Raw genomic sequence first — 15,661 nt, 5'->3', positions numbered from 1 at the left:
TAAATAGCGTGACTGCACACTTTTTTTGCACAATAACCACATAATTGTGCAATTTTCTGCACATAAATTGAGAGGTTATTGTAAAGAAATCGCAATACAGTGCGATTTCTCGCATTTAATTCATGTGATTGCAAGTTTTATCGACACAAAGATCAGAAAATCGTGTGATTTTTAATTAAAAATCTTAAAATGGTGCGGTTTCTCATAAATAAATCAAGCGATTTTTGCAAAGAAATCTCAAAATCTCGCAATTTTGTCATAAAATTACGCTTAAAATCTCAAAATAATTTGAATGAACGTTTAATCACTCCTTGGTGTAAATGCAAGACTTTTTAGACAAAATGCTTCGTGCAATAAGAGAGAAAATAATTTTTTTAGTACTTAATTTGAGGGACTTTCATTTTGTAAAGAATTTTGAGTTTTAGGGATTGATCTCAATAACTTTATTAAAAAGAAACCATTCATAATATCATGTTTCTATGTGAATGGTTTTCGTTTTATCAAAAATGTTTGTCAAAATCGAGATCAATACTCATCAATTTCTAAGAATGTACAATGTTAAACAATTTACAATTTGTAGCTAGAAATATGCGGACGTTTTTGCAGCAAAAATATTGACACAAAAAGGCCTCAGAGTTTAGATATTGGTACTCCCAAGCAATGAATTTTGGGAGGAGAAAGAATTTAATTTGGAAGAAAAAAGTAACAACAAACGAAAAAAAATATTGGAGTTGGAAGAATGATCAAATATGGCTGTGATAACGTTTAGGAATCAAATCTATAGATCAAAAATAGATAATTCTCGTGAAATTTAGATTAAAATGAGAGAGAGAAAGATTAGTGGTGGAGATTGAATAAATGGAAACGAGAAGATATTGTGTAATTCCTATTTAAATTGATGATGTTTATTGAATAAATAATAATGCTGTTTTTTATCTATTGTGAAATAATTTGTATAAGGATATTATTGAAACACATTGTATTAGTTTAAATAAGGAAATATAATCCACATATTGGAAAATTGAGAAAATAAATAAATCTTTCTTGGTGAATGTGGAAATTCTGGGATTTTCTTATTTGTTTATGTTTATGTCCATCTCGGTAAAGCGATTTTCCTTGAGTAGCATGGAAGCATTCCAAAGGCATTTTTTCTCCCGTCTTGTTTGAAAAATTTTCTCAATTTGCCTCTCTCTTGTGCAACTTTGCGGATAGAGATACATGGCATTTCCTCTGTCTAATGGCACTATCCCAGAGAGATGCATCTCTGCAAGAGAAAATAGCACGCGGGATTATAGGGCGGACCATTTGAGAGAACCGAAAGATTCAGGAGGAATGTGGAGATCTCAATCTGCATAGTTTGGATGGCTTGAGAGTACAAACCAAATGCTAAAATTAGAAAAACAGGGAATCAGCTCTTGGGTGCAATTGTACGAGAGATTTTCAAAATAATTGCGGCCACAGTGCAAGAGAGGAGAGATGTGAAATGGATAGTTGATGCAATCAAACCATGACCGAAGCGTTAATCACAAAATAATTCAGCTATTAGGAAATTGGATATATAATTACGTGGAATTTCCACACTCAAGAATCAGTTCCAATTCCGCTGAGATCAGACCTAAATTCCTGCAATTTGGGGGAGAAGCACCTCTTGGCCCCCAAAATTTCTGTTTCTATTAAAATGGAAAAATTCCATCAGCAACATAACACAACACAGGGATTCTTGAGGATTTTTCCTTCATTGCATCAAGGGGCCAGCACCCCGCTGTGTGCGGTGTACACAATTTAGTAGTTAATTTTATCCTTCTGACACTTGATGAATTTCCCAACTCTTCTTACCGATTTCCCCTGAAATTCTTCAAAGGCACATTGGAATATTTTGTGTCAGTCAGTGAGAGTTCAATGACATGGAATTTTCCTTGCAAATTTTCACGACAAAGTTCAACAGCACAAAAATTCCAGAAGTAATGATTTCTTATTGCAGACAAGGTATATCATTTAAATTTAATGGAGTCTTTTGTGCCAGCACTTCAAAAGTTACTGAAAGAATGGAATGAAAGGAAGAAAATCAATGAAAAGCGTGTTTCAGCTTACAAAAGGTGAGGTTTTTATTGTGAACCAACGCGAAATTTGTGAAAAAAGGCTAACAACATGACTAAAAAAGATAATGTTTAAATAAACTTTCCTTTATTTAGAGAAAAATATATTCGAATACTTTACCAAACATTTGAAAATCCATTGAGTTCTTTCCTTATGTTGCCTTAATCTTATTCACAAACCGATTTCAACCGGTTATGAACAGATAATGTTATTTTCTAATAAAATTATTCTATACTGATAGTCAGATAAATTGAAAGTTAAACTATGAATAATGGTTTTAGTACACAAAAACATATAAAGTAATAAAATTGTAGGGTAGACGATGGTATTACCAAAACGCTCCTAATATCGATCAAGCGATGCTTGTAATATCGACTTCTCTTCCAATTAATGGATAAAAAATAATTATTCTACATAAACTTTAATTATTACAAAATTTAATTACAAAATTACAATTGTAGCCATACCAAAAGTTCATTTTGCTGCCATTTGTTTTAAGCAAATACAGTCAGTTTTGTCAGTGAATTGAACAGTTTGGGCGCTTCTTATTAAGTAAGTAAGTAAGTGTGCCAAATTTCGGCATAGTTGCATTCAAGCATCAAAGTCTCAAGTTTGAAATGTAATATTTTAAATACAAATTGATTTTTTTATTCTTTCATGAAACAGTGTTGCTGGGAACCTTGTAAAGAGTTTACCATCTTTATTTACTCTCAACTCATTCTTAAAACATTTTAAAATTAATAATAATATAGACATAGCTTTGGTGCCCTATTTCGGCCACCTTAAATTCATAGTTCCTTGCCCTTCTGGAATTCTTCCAATATCTTTTTCACGTCATCTTGTTTGTCGAAGCTAGATTTTTTGTTATTCTTCTGCATTGTATAATCTCTAGAGTACGTAAAATATAAAAGTTCATAGAAAATCGAGGAACAAAAAAGGTGGCCGAAATTGCAAGCTGGCCGGAATTTGGCACACTTACCCTATTTTCATTGTTACCTGTAGAAATTAAAGCTAAGTATTTGAGTTATCTATTTTTTTATTTTATAGGAAAATATAAAATACATATTCGCATTCCCTGATGGTACGTGTAAAACCCATTTTTTTTCCTTGATCGATATTACAAGCATCGACTTATCGATAATTCTGATCGATTTAAACCACTCCGAAATAAATATATCAAGAATGTGATTGATCGATCTTGTAGAGGACATCTACAGGATTGACTTCAAAAATACGAATATATATATATGGTTTTTTGTCTGTTAAAGTTGATCATTTCCTTACCTGATCGATAATACCTCCGTCTACCCTAAATCTGTATAAATATTAGCATATATGATCAGCATTCTGTGGTTTCTGCAGTTTACCTGATGAGATCGGTCATAGTACGTCGACGGCATACGCAACCAAGCATTAATTGAGGAGAAATATATGAATATGAATATAGGGGAATGTTGGCATGGTTCGCACAGAGTGAACCTTCAAACAACGCGAATTTTCTCTTTGTTTACAAAGAGCTGGTTCGTGATTTCTTAGCTTTCTTAGCCATAAGATAGATAATAATTAGGCTCATGAGACGAAGAAAGAAATGGTACGTCAGCTTTTTACAAACGAGGAGAAAATTCACATCGTTTGAAGGTTCACTCCGTGCGAACCATGCCTACATTCCCCTATGAATTGAAATTTGAGTTTTTTTAATTTCTGTCTTTTCAAATTTAACTCTTGTAAACTACCGATCGGATTATTAGGTTGGAAGAATTGAGAGGCAATGGGTTCTCTTAAGGCAATTAACCGACCACACCTTCTATGTACCCAGACAGATTCTCCCGAGAGACCCAAGTCCACACGTTCCTCTTCTTTTACGTTCTAGACCAGACTGACTCTCTCGGCCCTCCAACTTGTAGGTACAGTGACAAAGACCCAGAACGCAATGACACCGCAGTGGCTTAGAAGCGGCCTAAAAACGGATTTGAATAGTAACTGGAATGAAATCTACTAGGCCCCCGGAACCTACTAGGTCTATAAGGATTTTTAAATATTTTTTATTCAAAAATTATCTCTAACAATTTTGGAAAATGATTAGAAAATGGCTTAATTTAAAATATTTCGAAACGCTCAAACTAGTTAGCGACACGTTTTATTGTAAATTATTCGAAACAACTTTTACGTGATAGGGAGTTAGGCACGAGTTCGAGTAATTCGCGAAGCTGAGAAGCTGTGCTCTTCATTTGTTAGAAATTTACATATCGCTCCTTGGAAATTACAAGGGGCCAACTAATTTTCGGCCATTTTTCAGGAGACAGCATTAAAGATTCAACTTTGTGTAAATAAGTATCTCAATTTAATGACTGAACAAAAACAATTTATTTCTTTTCTATTTGTATGAGCACTAATATAAACATCGAAACTTTTATATTTTAACCTTTCAAAATATGTTTTTTTAATGAGTTAGCTCCTTGTCGTTCTAAATGATGTGCAAATTTTGCTGAAATTAGAATGACAAGGGATTAACTGGTTTGAGTTAGCCTCCTGTTTCACAAAAATTTGAACGATAAATATATTTTGTGCCACTTTACTTATTCAAACAAAATTATGCAAGTAATCAAAAAGAATAAAATTTTGAAAAAGTTTTCTAAAAACGAAATTTAATGACATCATCTGAAAATTTATTTAATTTTCTTTCTAAGTGCATTAGAATCTCAAAATCGCAAGAAAGTGAGTTGACCCCTTGTAATTTCCAAGGAGCGATATTTTCCTAATTATCACTAATCCTACCAAGACCCGGTCAAATTGACCGGTTTAAAATTAACACATATTTAAACGGTACAATGTCAATATCAAGGTTTATTAATTTCTTAAAATATGCTTGTCATATATTTTTCAGTGTTTAAATTTTAATTTCTCGCTCTTTTCCAAGACAAATTTGTTGAGTATCCTACCTTACCGCGGTTTGGCATTTGACAGAAAAACGACAAAAAACGATCGGTAGGTTTAGTGTTAAATCGCCTTTTGAAAGTTTTAGATTTATAATAAAAATAGGGGAAGTGCGGCATCTTTGAAAGTGGGGTACCTTTGAAATTGAGATTTTTCACCCATTTTTAAATAAAATTGAGCTTTATCGTAATAGAATTTAGCTGGACAAACAGATTGAGAAACTAAATTGCATTATGATATGGCTCAGTTTTAATTAAACAGGACAAAAATCTCAATTTCAAAGGGGCCCCACTTCCCCCTACAAAATTAATCTTCAAAATATATTTTAAAGTTTTGATAGGGCATAATAGAAAATTTCAATAGAACGAATCTTTGAAAAGTTTCGATTGAATAGCAGAGATTTATGTTTTTTTTATCGGTCACTATGGGATATCTTGATTAAATACTTCAAGTCGATATTTGTTACCGTTCTTTTAAGGCGTTTCCGTTTTTTTGGGTACTGTTCCACATTCGCTGGGACTGAATAATCAGTACAAAGCCGATATTAATTCACAATTTGTGAGAATAAATACATTCCTTTCAAAATATAAAATCGATATAGAGGATTGGGCTTCATCAATCACAGCATAAACCGTGAATGATAAAGCATCCAATGGTAAAATCAGCTTCAAATTTGAAGGTATTGTTTAAAGTATTTCCTTAATTATCCATCAGACAATGGCGCAGAAATAAATGTAATTTTGCGAGAAAGGGCAATAACCTTTTTTGGAGGATATAATTCTTCCTTGATATCATCTGTCCCAACATTTTAAGGAGGTATTATCCCATTTCTCTCGTATTGACAGAAAAGGATAATGGATGTACTCTCAATCAACCACACTATCTTATCCTTGTTCCAGATGTTTGATGATCAAACCAACTTAAGTTACGCAACAATTGGATTAGTCATGAAATTGCAATCACCTCTACCCCATTTTCCCTGCTTGGGAAAAGGTTAATGAGAGAAGCGATTGGTGTTGAGAGGGAAAAAAGTACCTCAATCATGTCGTAATCGGCGTCTGTTTTGTACAAATGCGGAAATGGGGGCGCCTGGTGATTTGAAATAATTTATATTATTGGAATGCATTTGCAACGTCTGTCATTGGGAGGGAATTGATAATACGTTGGAAAATTATAAAAATATTTTATGCATTTGCCAATGCAAAAGTAAATAATCTTTTGATCATTACAACTATTTCACCGAGCTCCCAAACACTCTGACCCACTTTTCGCGACTTTTGGGATTAATTTCCATGTTGTATTTACAAAGTGTTAGTGCAAAGTGAGTGAATTTATTAAGCGTGGAATGCATCTAAATCAATGAAGAAGAATAATTTGAGAAAGGAATTTTTTTAGCACCGGGTGCTTATCCTTGACGGGGTTATATCCATTCACTTGTTATTTCTGTAACAGAAAACATACATCAATTGCTCTATGGGCTTCTTTGGCCCATTTACCCATTTTAGTGCACTCCGTCCGTGATGGATATACGAATTTTTGGAACATATTAAACGACATTTTCGAGGATTTCGGTGTCAACGGCACTTTTACATTGGAACGTATGGTATTTTATGGGATCCAAACAGTGCCAATTGCAGATGTCATGTTTGTTGTTCATTAACCGATAATTTGAGACTAGACCTAATTCAAGGCATCACCTATATTAATATATACAACGTGGTTTGATCCAGGTGAGAATAATTCGGAACATACATTTTTCTTAAAACAGCTTCAAGTTTGAGTTTCAACATTTGGAGAAATTATCCAGAGAGTAGTTAGCTAGAAAAAAACAGCGTTTTCAGCATATTTTTGCTGAGTCGATCAGCAAAAATATGCTAACCGGTCAGCAGTTCTCGAACAAAAAATGCTTATGTTTTCTGATGAATTAAAATCGATCAGCATTTTTTCTATTTTTTGAAAAAAAAAAAAAAATAGAAAAACTATTGAATAAAGACTTGGATTAAATTTTCATAACATTCAGCGCAGTGAACAGAGCTTTCTATCGTTTTCCCCAAATAACTCGGTTCTGAAAGCGGTGCAGACGAAGTTGGACAAAGGAAATTAAATGTCTGACACATAATAATCGTGAAATCTGGACAAAGTCAAATTTAATGGCTCCGGCACACCTTTTAGATCACGAAAATTTCGTGAAGTCGAAATTCGCATCCCTTTCTTTCTCATACATTTTGCTATGTCTATCTCATTCTTTTGCTCTTCAAATTCGATTGAGCTAAATTGAATTTGGTGTGATGTTTAAAAGAAGAAGAAGAGTAAGAGAGAATGAGATAGACATAGCAAAGCGTGTGAGAAAGAAAGGGAGTCGAATTTTGACTTCATGAAATTTTCCTGATCTAATAGGTGTGCCGGAGCCATAAAAAATTATATACCATTTTGGAAACTAGTAGTTTGAAATGTTGAATAATTTGGCATACATCTCAAATCAGACATCTCAAATTTAAACATTTTATTGACCATTTAGAATTTTCAACTGGATAAGCAATGGTAATAATCCAGTAGATATATTGGCGATAGAATAGCCTTAATTCTGAGATTAAGATCAAGATGTCAAATGTCTTGGAATCTTGAAATCCAAGACAAAAACCGCGTGGATATCAAGATTTGTAATTCTGGAACCAATATTTCAAGATTTCAAGACATCCAATTTCTTGTTTTCTTTAAATAATTCCAAGAACCTCTCGGAGGTGCTTATAATACTGTATTTGACCTTGTAATTTAATCAAAATGGTACGTATTCCTAGATGTAGATATCGAAGTACACCACCCTGAGGATACTTACAAAATAATCACATCTTGCATCAGCATTTCTTGGTTTATCACAGGTCACAAAGTTTGGTTTGCATACGTCCTATAATTGATTTTCCCAATTTATTTGACGAAATTTCAACAAATTCAACAGATTGCCAGAAGTGACGTTTCGTTAAGTGTGAAAAATCTTGAAATCTTGGTTCTTAGCTAAGACATTTTAAGTTCCATAAATACTTCGCATCAGAATACGAAATCCTGATTTTGGGAATATTTGACAGCTTGAAATTTTGATTTTGGTCTCAGAATTGAGGCCAATATATACATTTTAATAGATGACTAAAGCGAAAAGAAAAAAATCTATCAAAAGATTTTTTTAAAAAATTAAAAAAAATGAGATACTATCAAAAACGAGTTTTATGAATTTAATTCTTTATAATAAACCATTTCAAAGAAACACCATTTATTTTTATAGTGTAACTAACAAAGAAAATAATTTGTCACTTAGAGTTTCAATCAGTAAACACAATGCTGGAAAATAATTATAAAAATCGGTACGATGTCAAACTTTCCGTGCAACTTCGGGCGTGACTTTTGCTTAAATTTCTGTGAAGAGAGGAAAGTACAGTAAGATGTTTATCTAACTCTGTCGAGATATTTTTCCTACATCATTGAATGACTAAAGTAAATAAAAATTCTTTGCTGATACCGCATAGCAGCTTGTAATTCAAAAGCTTTTAGTTTTCGGTTAGTAGGGTAAGATGGGGTAATTTGGAATCATGTCTATTTTAGAATTTTGGGAATTTCTCACTGTTTGAGATGGTCAAAGAGAGAGAGAAAACCACGAAGAAGTACAAGACTTTACATTCGAAAGTATTTCTCCGTTGTTTTTTCCTTTCGTCATCTAAAACTGTATAGAAATCTCATAGATTAAAAAGATTTTTTTACTGGCAAAACTGCTAATTAATTGAACAAAAATATTTATTTTGTAGAAAAAAGTTTATTGATAATATCAACTTTATTTTAATTTATGCATTTTACAGCTATTTTTTGCAAATTGTTCAGTCCCTTTAACAAGGTATGTTCGGATTGACTCTATGAACTGGGCTTTTTTATGAAATAAAACCCAGAAAATTACGACAAAACATTATTAATTAATTATTATTAATTAATTAATAATGTTAAACATTATTAATTATTATTTGTAATTAAAAATTTCTTAACAAAATTCTTCAATTGCTTCCAAACTGTATTTATAAATCCTTAATTTAGTGAAGAAGCGCAAAGTTATTTCACGGACTCCAGACCTAAGGCTTGTAAGTGAAGATTTTCAGGCTTCGCACACACTCTGGCTTAGAAAACTTTATTATATTTCCCAGATTCCCTTAATGAATGTGCCATAATTTCAATATATTTTGGGTATTGCACTGTCTTAAGTTACACATTCCTTGAAAAATAGGTTAGATTCATTAAAAAAAAAGCATGGGAAAAAATATAAAATGTTCAAAGCCAGAGTATGTGCGAAGCTTGAAAACCTCTCTCTAGTCATATTGCTTAACTTCTCTAATTTCGTATCCGGCAAGATTTTAACTTAAAAAAAATAAAATTGCTTTTCTGGATTTTAAGACATTGCAAAACTGGGCTAAACCTCTAGTCGGGATTATCCCGAGTTAAGAACAATTTCTACTTGACTCTCGATAATTTCAGGTGAAAACTTTCATTTAAAGACTCAGTTACTATAAATCCACAATCATCCGGATTTAAGTCTCAGTTTGAATTATAATTAGAATAAATTTCAATTTTTGATAATTTTGAAATGTATACTTAGAACATCTTGAACGATTAACGGTGTAAAGTCAAGACAAACCTTATCGTTGACATCACAATTGGAGAATTGTCTTATCAGGTTGAACTTGGCATTAATACCCAGAACAATTAAAACTCTCACTTGAGGAGAAATCATTGAAACGCGAGTTTTTTCATCTGTTTGCACACGCGAAAAAAGTGCTTGCATTTCCGAGGGACCCTTATCAAAGAGAGTCACAAAACTGGGCACGAAGACCATGGGGAAAAATGTGTATAAAAAGCGGGAAAAAATCCAAAATAAGCATCAGTTGTCTTCTGAGGTGGAAGAACAATCGGGCTCATTTGTGCAGAAAGCGAAAAAAAAAGTGATAGAGACAAAATGAAATTGTTCCTGGCAATCACTCTTCAGTTCCTATCTGTCCTGGCATCACCTACGTCATCAGTGGACAAAAATGGAGATGGAAAAATCGTAGGTGGATATCCTGCAAATATTGAAGATTTTCCGTATCAAGGAGCTCTCATGTATCGCAATCGATTCCTCTGCGGATGCAGCATCATCTCTGATCAATGGATTCTCACAGCAGCTCATTGCACAAAGTAAAACTTGGAATTTCCCGCTAATTTCCGCAAAATCGAAATTTAAGAATCTTTTTCTTTGGTTTACAGGGGAGGCAAGGACAAATACTTCAGTGTGAGAGTTGGATCCAATTATCATGCTAGAGGTGGAGAAGTCATTCAAGCCAAAGAAGTATTTAATCATCCTGACTACAACAGTTCAACCGTCAATATGGACTTTGCCTTAATCCACCTGCAACGTCCTATTGAGTTCAACGACAAGAAGCAACCTATCCATTTGTCAGAACTCTGGGAACCTATTGCACTCCACAGCAGGTGCAAGGTTTCAGGATGGGGCGAGACTAGAGATTCCACAGAGTCTAATGAAAGCCTACGAGCTGTTGTAGTTAACATTCTCGATCCTGAAATATGTCATCAAGCATATTCAAAGTTCGGTGACATTTACAATGAGAATATGCTATGTGCGGGACATATCGACGGGGGAAAGGATGCTTGCTTTGGGGATTCCGGTGGACCACTTGTTTGTGAGGGTCGCCACGTGGGAGTTGTCTCCTGGGGTAAGTCCCAAATGTTTAATTTTAGAATCTTTATTCTTTTCTTAGCATTCATTTCGCAAAAAAAGAAACTTTCTTGCCTTATAATGTCAACTGTTCATTGCTCTTCTATAATGTAATTACCCGTTTTGGTTCATCTCGACTGTTAATGAAAAGCTGTTCAGTGTTCTACAACTTTTTAAGACACGAGAAGTTCATTATACATCCGACAAGTGTCGCTAAAAGTTTCAAGTAAATTTACGGATTTTGATAATAACAATGCAACATATCTCATGGAGAAAATGTCCATACCCAAGTGGCATTGCATGATTAGAAGCACGATATTAAATTGTGTTTCATGTCATTTTAACGTTTTAGAATATTACGTCAGCAGGATTACTAAAATTTTACTAGTTTGGCAAAATTCAAAATTGATGTACGTTATTATATCGAAATGCCGACGTCAAGGTGACCATTAATTGAAAGGGGAATTATGACCATTAAAATTAATCATATTGAGAAATTCTTTCGTACATTAGAATTATTCTTCTATCAAAAGAATTAGTTAATACATTGTGAACTGCCCAGGAGATCGACTCTTTAATAGGGATGCTTCTTCTATGCCTTTTTTTTTTAAATTTCGTTGTGACAATTATCACTGAGAAATACTATTTCCTCTTAGTTTTTGATTATTTAATGTTTTTTTCTTTATTTTACACTACGTTTATTGATGTATGACGTTTATTAATGCATATATTACGAGGAGCAAATGTTCGAAACAAATTTATAGAAAAATTAGCAAAATCACAAATTCCTCAGTGGAAAAATACATTTAAAAAAACCATCTAAATTTTGAAGGGATTATGCTTTTGGAAATTGCACTTAAATTCTCTCTGTAGAAGTATTGGGACACTTCTAATCAATTACAAAAACAGAATAATCACGCTCAAAATAAATTCGTTTGAGGCATTTGCAACATTGTTGTCACATAATCTACTTAAAATAATCTTTTGACCAGATTGACAAAAGTATTTGACACGCCAAGTATTTAGTATGCCAAATACAGCAGTGCCAATACTAGATTTTGCTTAAAATTGGTAGTCTTTGAAGAAGTTCTCGGTTAGAAATGGTTAGAAGCTTGAAGAAGTAATTCTTCTTTACGATTCCCTATTCTCAGTAATATGACTTTGAAGGGTCTCAAGTATGACTTAGTCTATTCATGAGACCTACAAAATTCGATTGCGTAGTATTTTTAATACGTTTGTAATCGTAATACGATTGGGTAGTAGATTATCAGTAAATAGCAATTTGCAAATTCAATTTAATTCAATTTATTCATTTCATTTTCATATTTTTTGCACCTTTCCATGCGGTCATCGCCGTCTTAGCGTCGATTTCAATCTCCGGGATTAAACGATGATGGAAAATCCCTTCATTAGTCATATATTTTGTGTTACAATATCAATATCAAATCAATTAATATCAAATGTTAAATAAAGTTATTTAAATGTATTTATGAACATATTGGAATATTGCTGCTAAAGGAGAAATTAAAAAGATATCTATAAAGATAAAAATTCAGTTTCAGTAAAATTGAATATTTTACTGACCAAAATTACATTTATTGATCACAAATATTTTTGCCCTAAAACTTACTCACAAAAAAAAAATTTCCTAAAATTGTTCGTAAATGTTTTGAATTCCTACCTGAAACTTTTAATGCGGTACCAAAGCGTTAATCCATTAAAAAGATCGTAAATGTTTATACCTTTTCACAAACTTCGTTCATAATATCATCACTTGACTAGCATTTTTGGTTCTTTCACAAACATTTATTCCTAAATTTTTGTTTATCTGACAAAACTTTACGAAAAACGACAAAATTTTACAAACAAGTTTTTGTATGTTTACGGAAATGAAGAAATGTTTTTATAAGTATAAAAAATGTTTATCAAGTGATAAATCTTTTAAACAATGTTTGTGAAGAAAGTACAAGCTTTTACGAACTTTTTTTGTGGGTTATACGTTTTACGAGAATTTCGTAAGCCCCTAGTTGGAATTCACAAACATTTACGAACAATTTTACAATCTTTTTTTTCTGTGTAGTTTTTGCTACTTAGGTACGTGATTTTAAAACACCAATATGATCGTAGTTTTTGAAAGCATTTCTTGAATTTTATGTGGCGAAGAACAAAATGCAATGGCAGCATTGGAAAGGTTTTAAAAATTTATAAAATGCAATTACGAATCGAATCATAGAAGAATCTGAATTCTCGTTATATTCTACAATTTTCTGAGTACATAAATATTATAAAGTCACGTAGGGGATCGTGGGGCAATTTCACGCAGCTGCAATTTTCTCAAGACACACTTGGCAAAAGTTTATGAACTATTCCAGTTGACTAATTTCATATAATTTCTTTTATCCCACACATCGCTTTTGTATAATCGTGGTGTTTTGTATAATGTGATTAAAATCCAATTGTAAAAAAAAAATAATAATTAGAAAACTAGAAACGAATCATAGTACAAAAACTAGTAAAACAAATTAGGGATAGGAGAATTGTGTCACATTTCTGGCTGGCAATATCGGACACCTGGTTATGTTTATCAAAATTTTATAAATTTCTAGATTTTTCACTTTCTAGAGGTTGTATAGTGGCAGAAAAGCAAAAATAATCACCGGTATGAACGAAATTTTTTAAAGAGTCTTAAAGAATTTCTGGAAGAACGGGAAAAGCTTGTGTCCGATATTGCACGCATTGCAATACCAATTTAATCGCATCGACACACTTTATTTGGTATTACAATGCAATCATTACAATGTGCATCGTGTTGGAAGAATCTACTGATCGTAGATCGCCCAGGAACGTGCCACGTGCCTTCCTCGTTCTGAATGCTTCTTCCGTGCTCCTGAAGGTTTCTTGGGCAGAGGCGGTGCATTTTATTACGTTTTATAACAGTGAAAAATATTTTTTCTCGACATTCAGTTGCTTGAACTGGACGGGACTCGAACTCACAGCTGTGAGAGTCGAGTCAGAGATCTCACCGCCCATGAGCAAACGGTCTTGCCTATTGCGCCACTGAGATCTCCCAGCAATATCAATAATTTTATTAATTTTTTAATGTACTAAAAATTATGAAACTTGGATCACGGGTGCTTTAATATCTTCAAGAAGCAAGTAAGGAACCTCCACGCGTATTTAGGGCTTTTTCGGAACTAAATCGGTGCTCCTGGACAGTCCCCGGAATCTACTGTCGAGACTACGAGGCTTCTCGACACGATTAATAATAATAATATCTTCTTAATATAGAAAACTTGTTAAAGGAGTAGCTTTGTATAACGCACTTCCCCGTGAGGCTCGTGACTCTCGCTTGGGAATTCAAAGGCATTTCCAGGCTGGGTTTCTCTAATATTTTTGATAATATTTAGTATTGACACATTTTTTCCTCACATTCTTTTTTCTATTTTTTTTCTTTTATTTTTCCTTGCCACGCAATTGTAAGAGGATTGTAGCCTATTTCGTGGTTTTTCAATAAACTTAAACTAAACTAAACTAAAAACCCATTATTCGCCGTTAGGATTCGATGAACTCTCTTGTTAATCATTTTACTCAGCATCAATATTTCTAAAGTAATCATAACTAGTGTTCTTTTTGTTAATTTATTTTAGTAAACGGGTTTTTTTAATGGTTGAACTTCTTCGTTATATTTATATCCCCAATAAAATTAACATCTGTTAAATTAACATACTACAATCAAAGTTTCAAGTATTGCTAAATTAAAACATTGCCAATTGATTAAAAAATGTAAAGTGAAAGTAAAGTTGAGCCTCAATTAAGCCATCATTTGTATACTAATTCCTTCATTCTCTTTTAGAATTTGCAACTCCTTTGAGTTAATTTTGTTAGTGAAAAGTTCAAGAAGTTCAAGTATTCTGCAAAGTCTTAAGCGTTTATGGTGAACTCATGAACTCTCTAATTTCTAGGTGTCCGTCAAAATTTAATAATTCAAACAACATAGGACATAGCCCGGTATTTCGCGAATTGAATAGAATTTATGAATATTCATCAGCACAATCAAGATATTTCAAGCAAGATTAATTGCTACCAAATTATATTTTCCATCTAGGGAGACATTTAAGAATATTTAATTTGGGGATGATATCAATTTGTCTCTGTCATCTTTAGGTGCTGATTGTGCTCTACCTGGCCATCCTGGTGTTTATGCAAAATCAGCCGTTGTGAGAGAATGGATCCGGAAACATGCAGGTATCTAAAAGGGTCGTTCATCCACCCAGGAAGTACCCTTCGCAAGATTCTATTGACCTTTCTGCTGACGCCTTCATTGATTTCTCCATCCAAGGATAGCAACAAATATGTTGAAAATTGTAACATACCAAAGATTCAACGTTTGAGATATATATTTATTTGTGAAATATTGACATAACGCGCTATAAAAAAAAGGGTTGAATAAACTTTTGTGAAAAAAGGAAATTTTTCATAAACCATCATTAAATTTGTTTTTCCTTCCTGGGGTCGTCACAATTCCTCTGTGGTTTCCCACAATCTATTTTTACGATTGTTTTCTGCATTCTCATCAAAATATTATGTATCCCAAATGGTAGAAATATCCTTTACAGCCGCCCAAGAAAAAAAAATATAAAAAAAGGAACGTCTCGGAGGGCAAATCTCAGGGATCCATCAGTCTTGCAGTACGAAGGGATTCCCCACAAACTTCTGCCAGGTCATCGTCTTGCCCCAGAAGATTTTTGATGGATTTTCCGGCTCCTCTTTGGCTCACGTACGAGTTCAAAGAACCACCTCAAAGTCATTCTTCAACTCAAAAAGTGATAAATCGTTTTTCCTCAGCAAAATGAGAGAAAATTATTGAATTTTAATTGATATTCAGGG

General features: G+C 33.1%; 1 protein-coding gene across 1 annotated transcript; it reads left to right on the top strand.

Annotated features, from left to right (window-relative positions):
* Nucleotides 1-9,867: 9,867 nt before the first annotated feature.
* Nucleotides 9,868-15,261, top strand: LOC129807007 (trypsin-1-like). The gene is made up of 3 exons (XM_055855951.1): nucleotides 9,868-10,236; nucleotides 10,306-10,772; nucleotides 14,939-15,261. The coding sequence occupies exons 1-3, from the start codon at nucleotides 10,019-10,021 to the stop codon at nucleotides 15,025-15,027; spliced, it is 774 nt and encodes a 257-aa protein (XP_055711926.1). The 5' UTR covers nucleotides 9,868-10,018; the 3' UTR covers nucleotides 15,028-15,261.
* Nucleotides 15,262-15,661: the final 400 nt, after the last annotated feature.

This window comes from Phlebotomus papatasi, chromosome 3, assembly GCF_024763615.1.
Source record: "Phlebotomus papatasi isolate M1 chromosome 3, Ppap_2.1, whole genome shotgun sequence".
Classification (NCBI taxonomy): domain Eukaryota; kingdom Metazoa; phylum Arthropoda; class Insecta; order Diptera; family Psychodidae; genus Phlebotomus; species Phlebotomus papatasi.
This window is presented reverse-complemented; position numbering and strand designations above follow the sequence as displayed.

Coding starts and splice junctions, on each gene's coding strand:
- LOC129807007 (XM_055855951.1), top strand. CDS start 10,019: ATGAAATTGTTCCTGGCAATCACTCTTCAGTTCCTATCTGTCCTGGCA. Junction 10,237..10,305: donor ACAGCAGCTCATTGCACAAA/GTAAAACTTGGA, acceptor TTTGGTTTACAG/GGGAGGCAAGGACAAATACT. Junction 10,773..14,938: donor CGTGGGAGTTGTCTCCTGGG/GTAAGTCCCAAA, acceptor TGTCATCTTTAG/GTGCTGATTGTGCTCTACCT.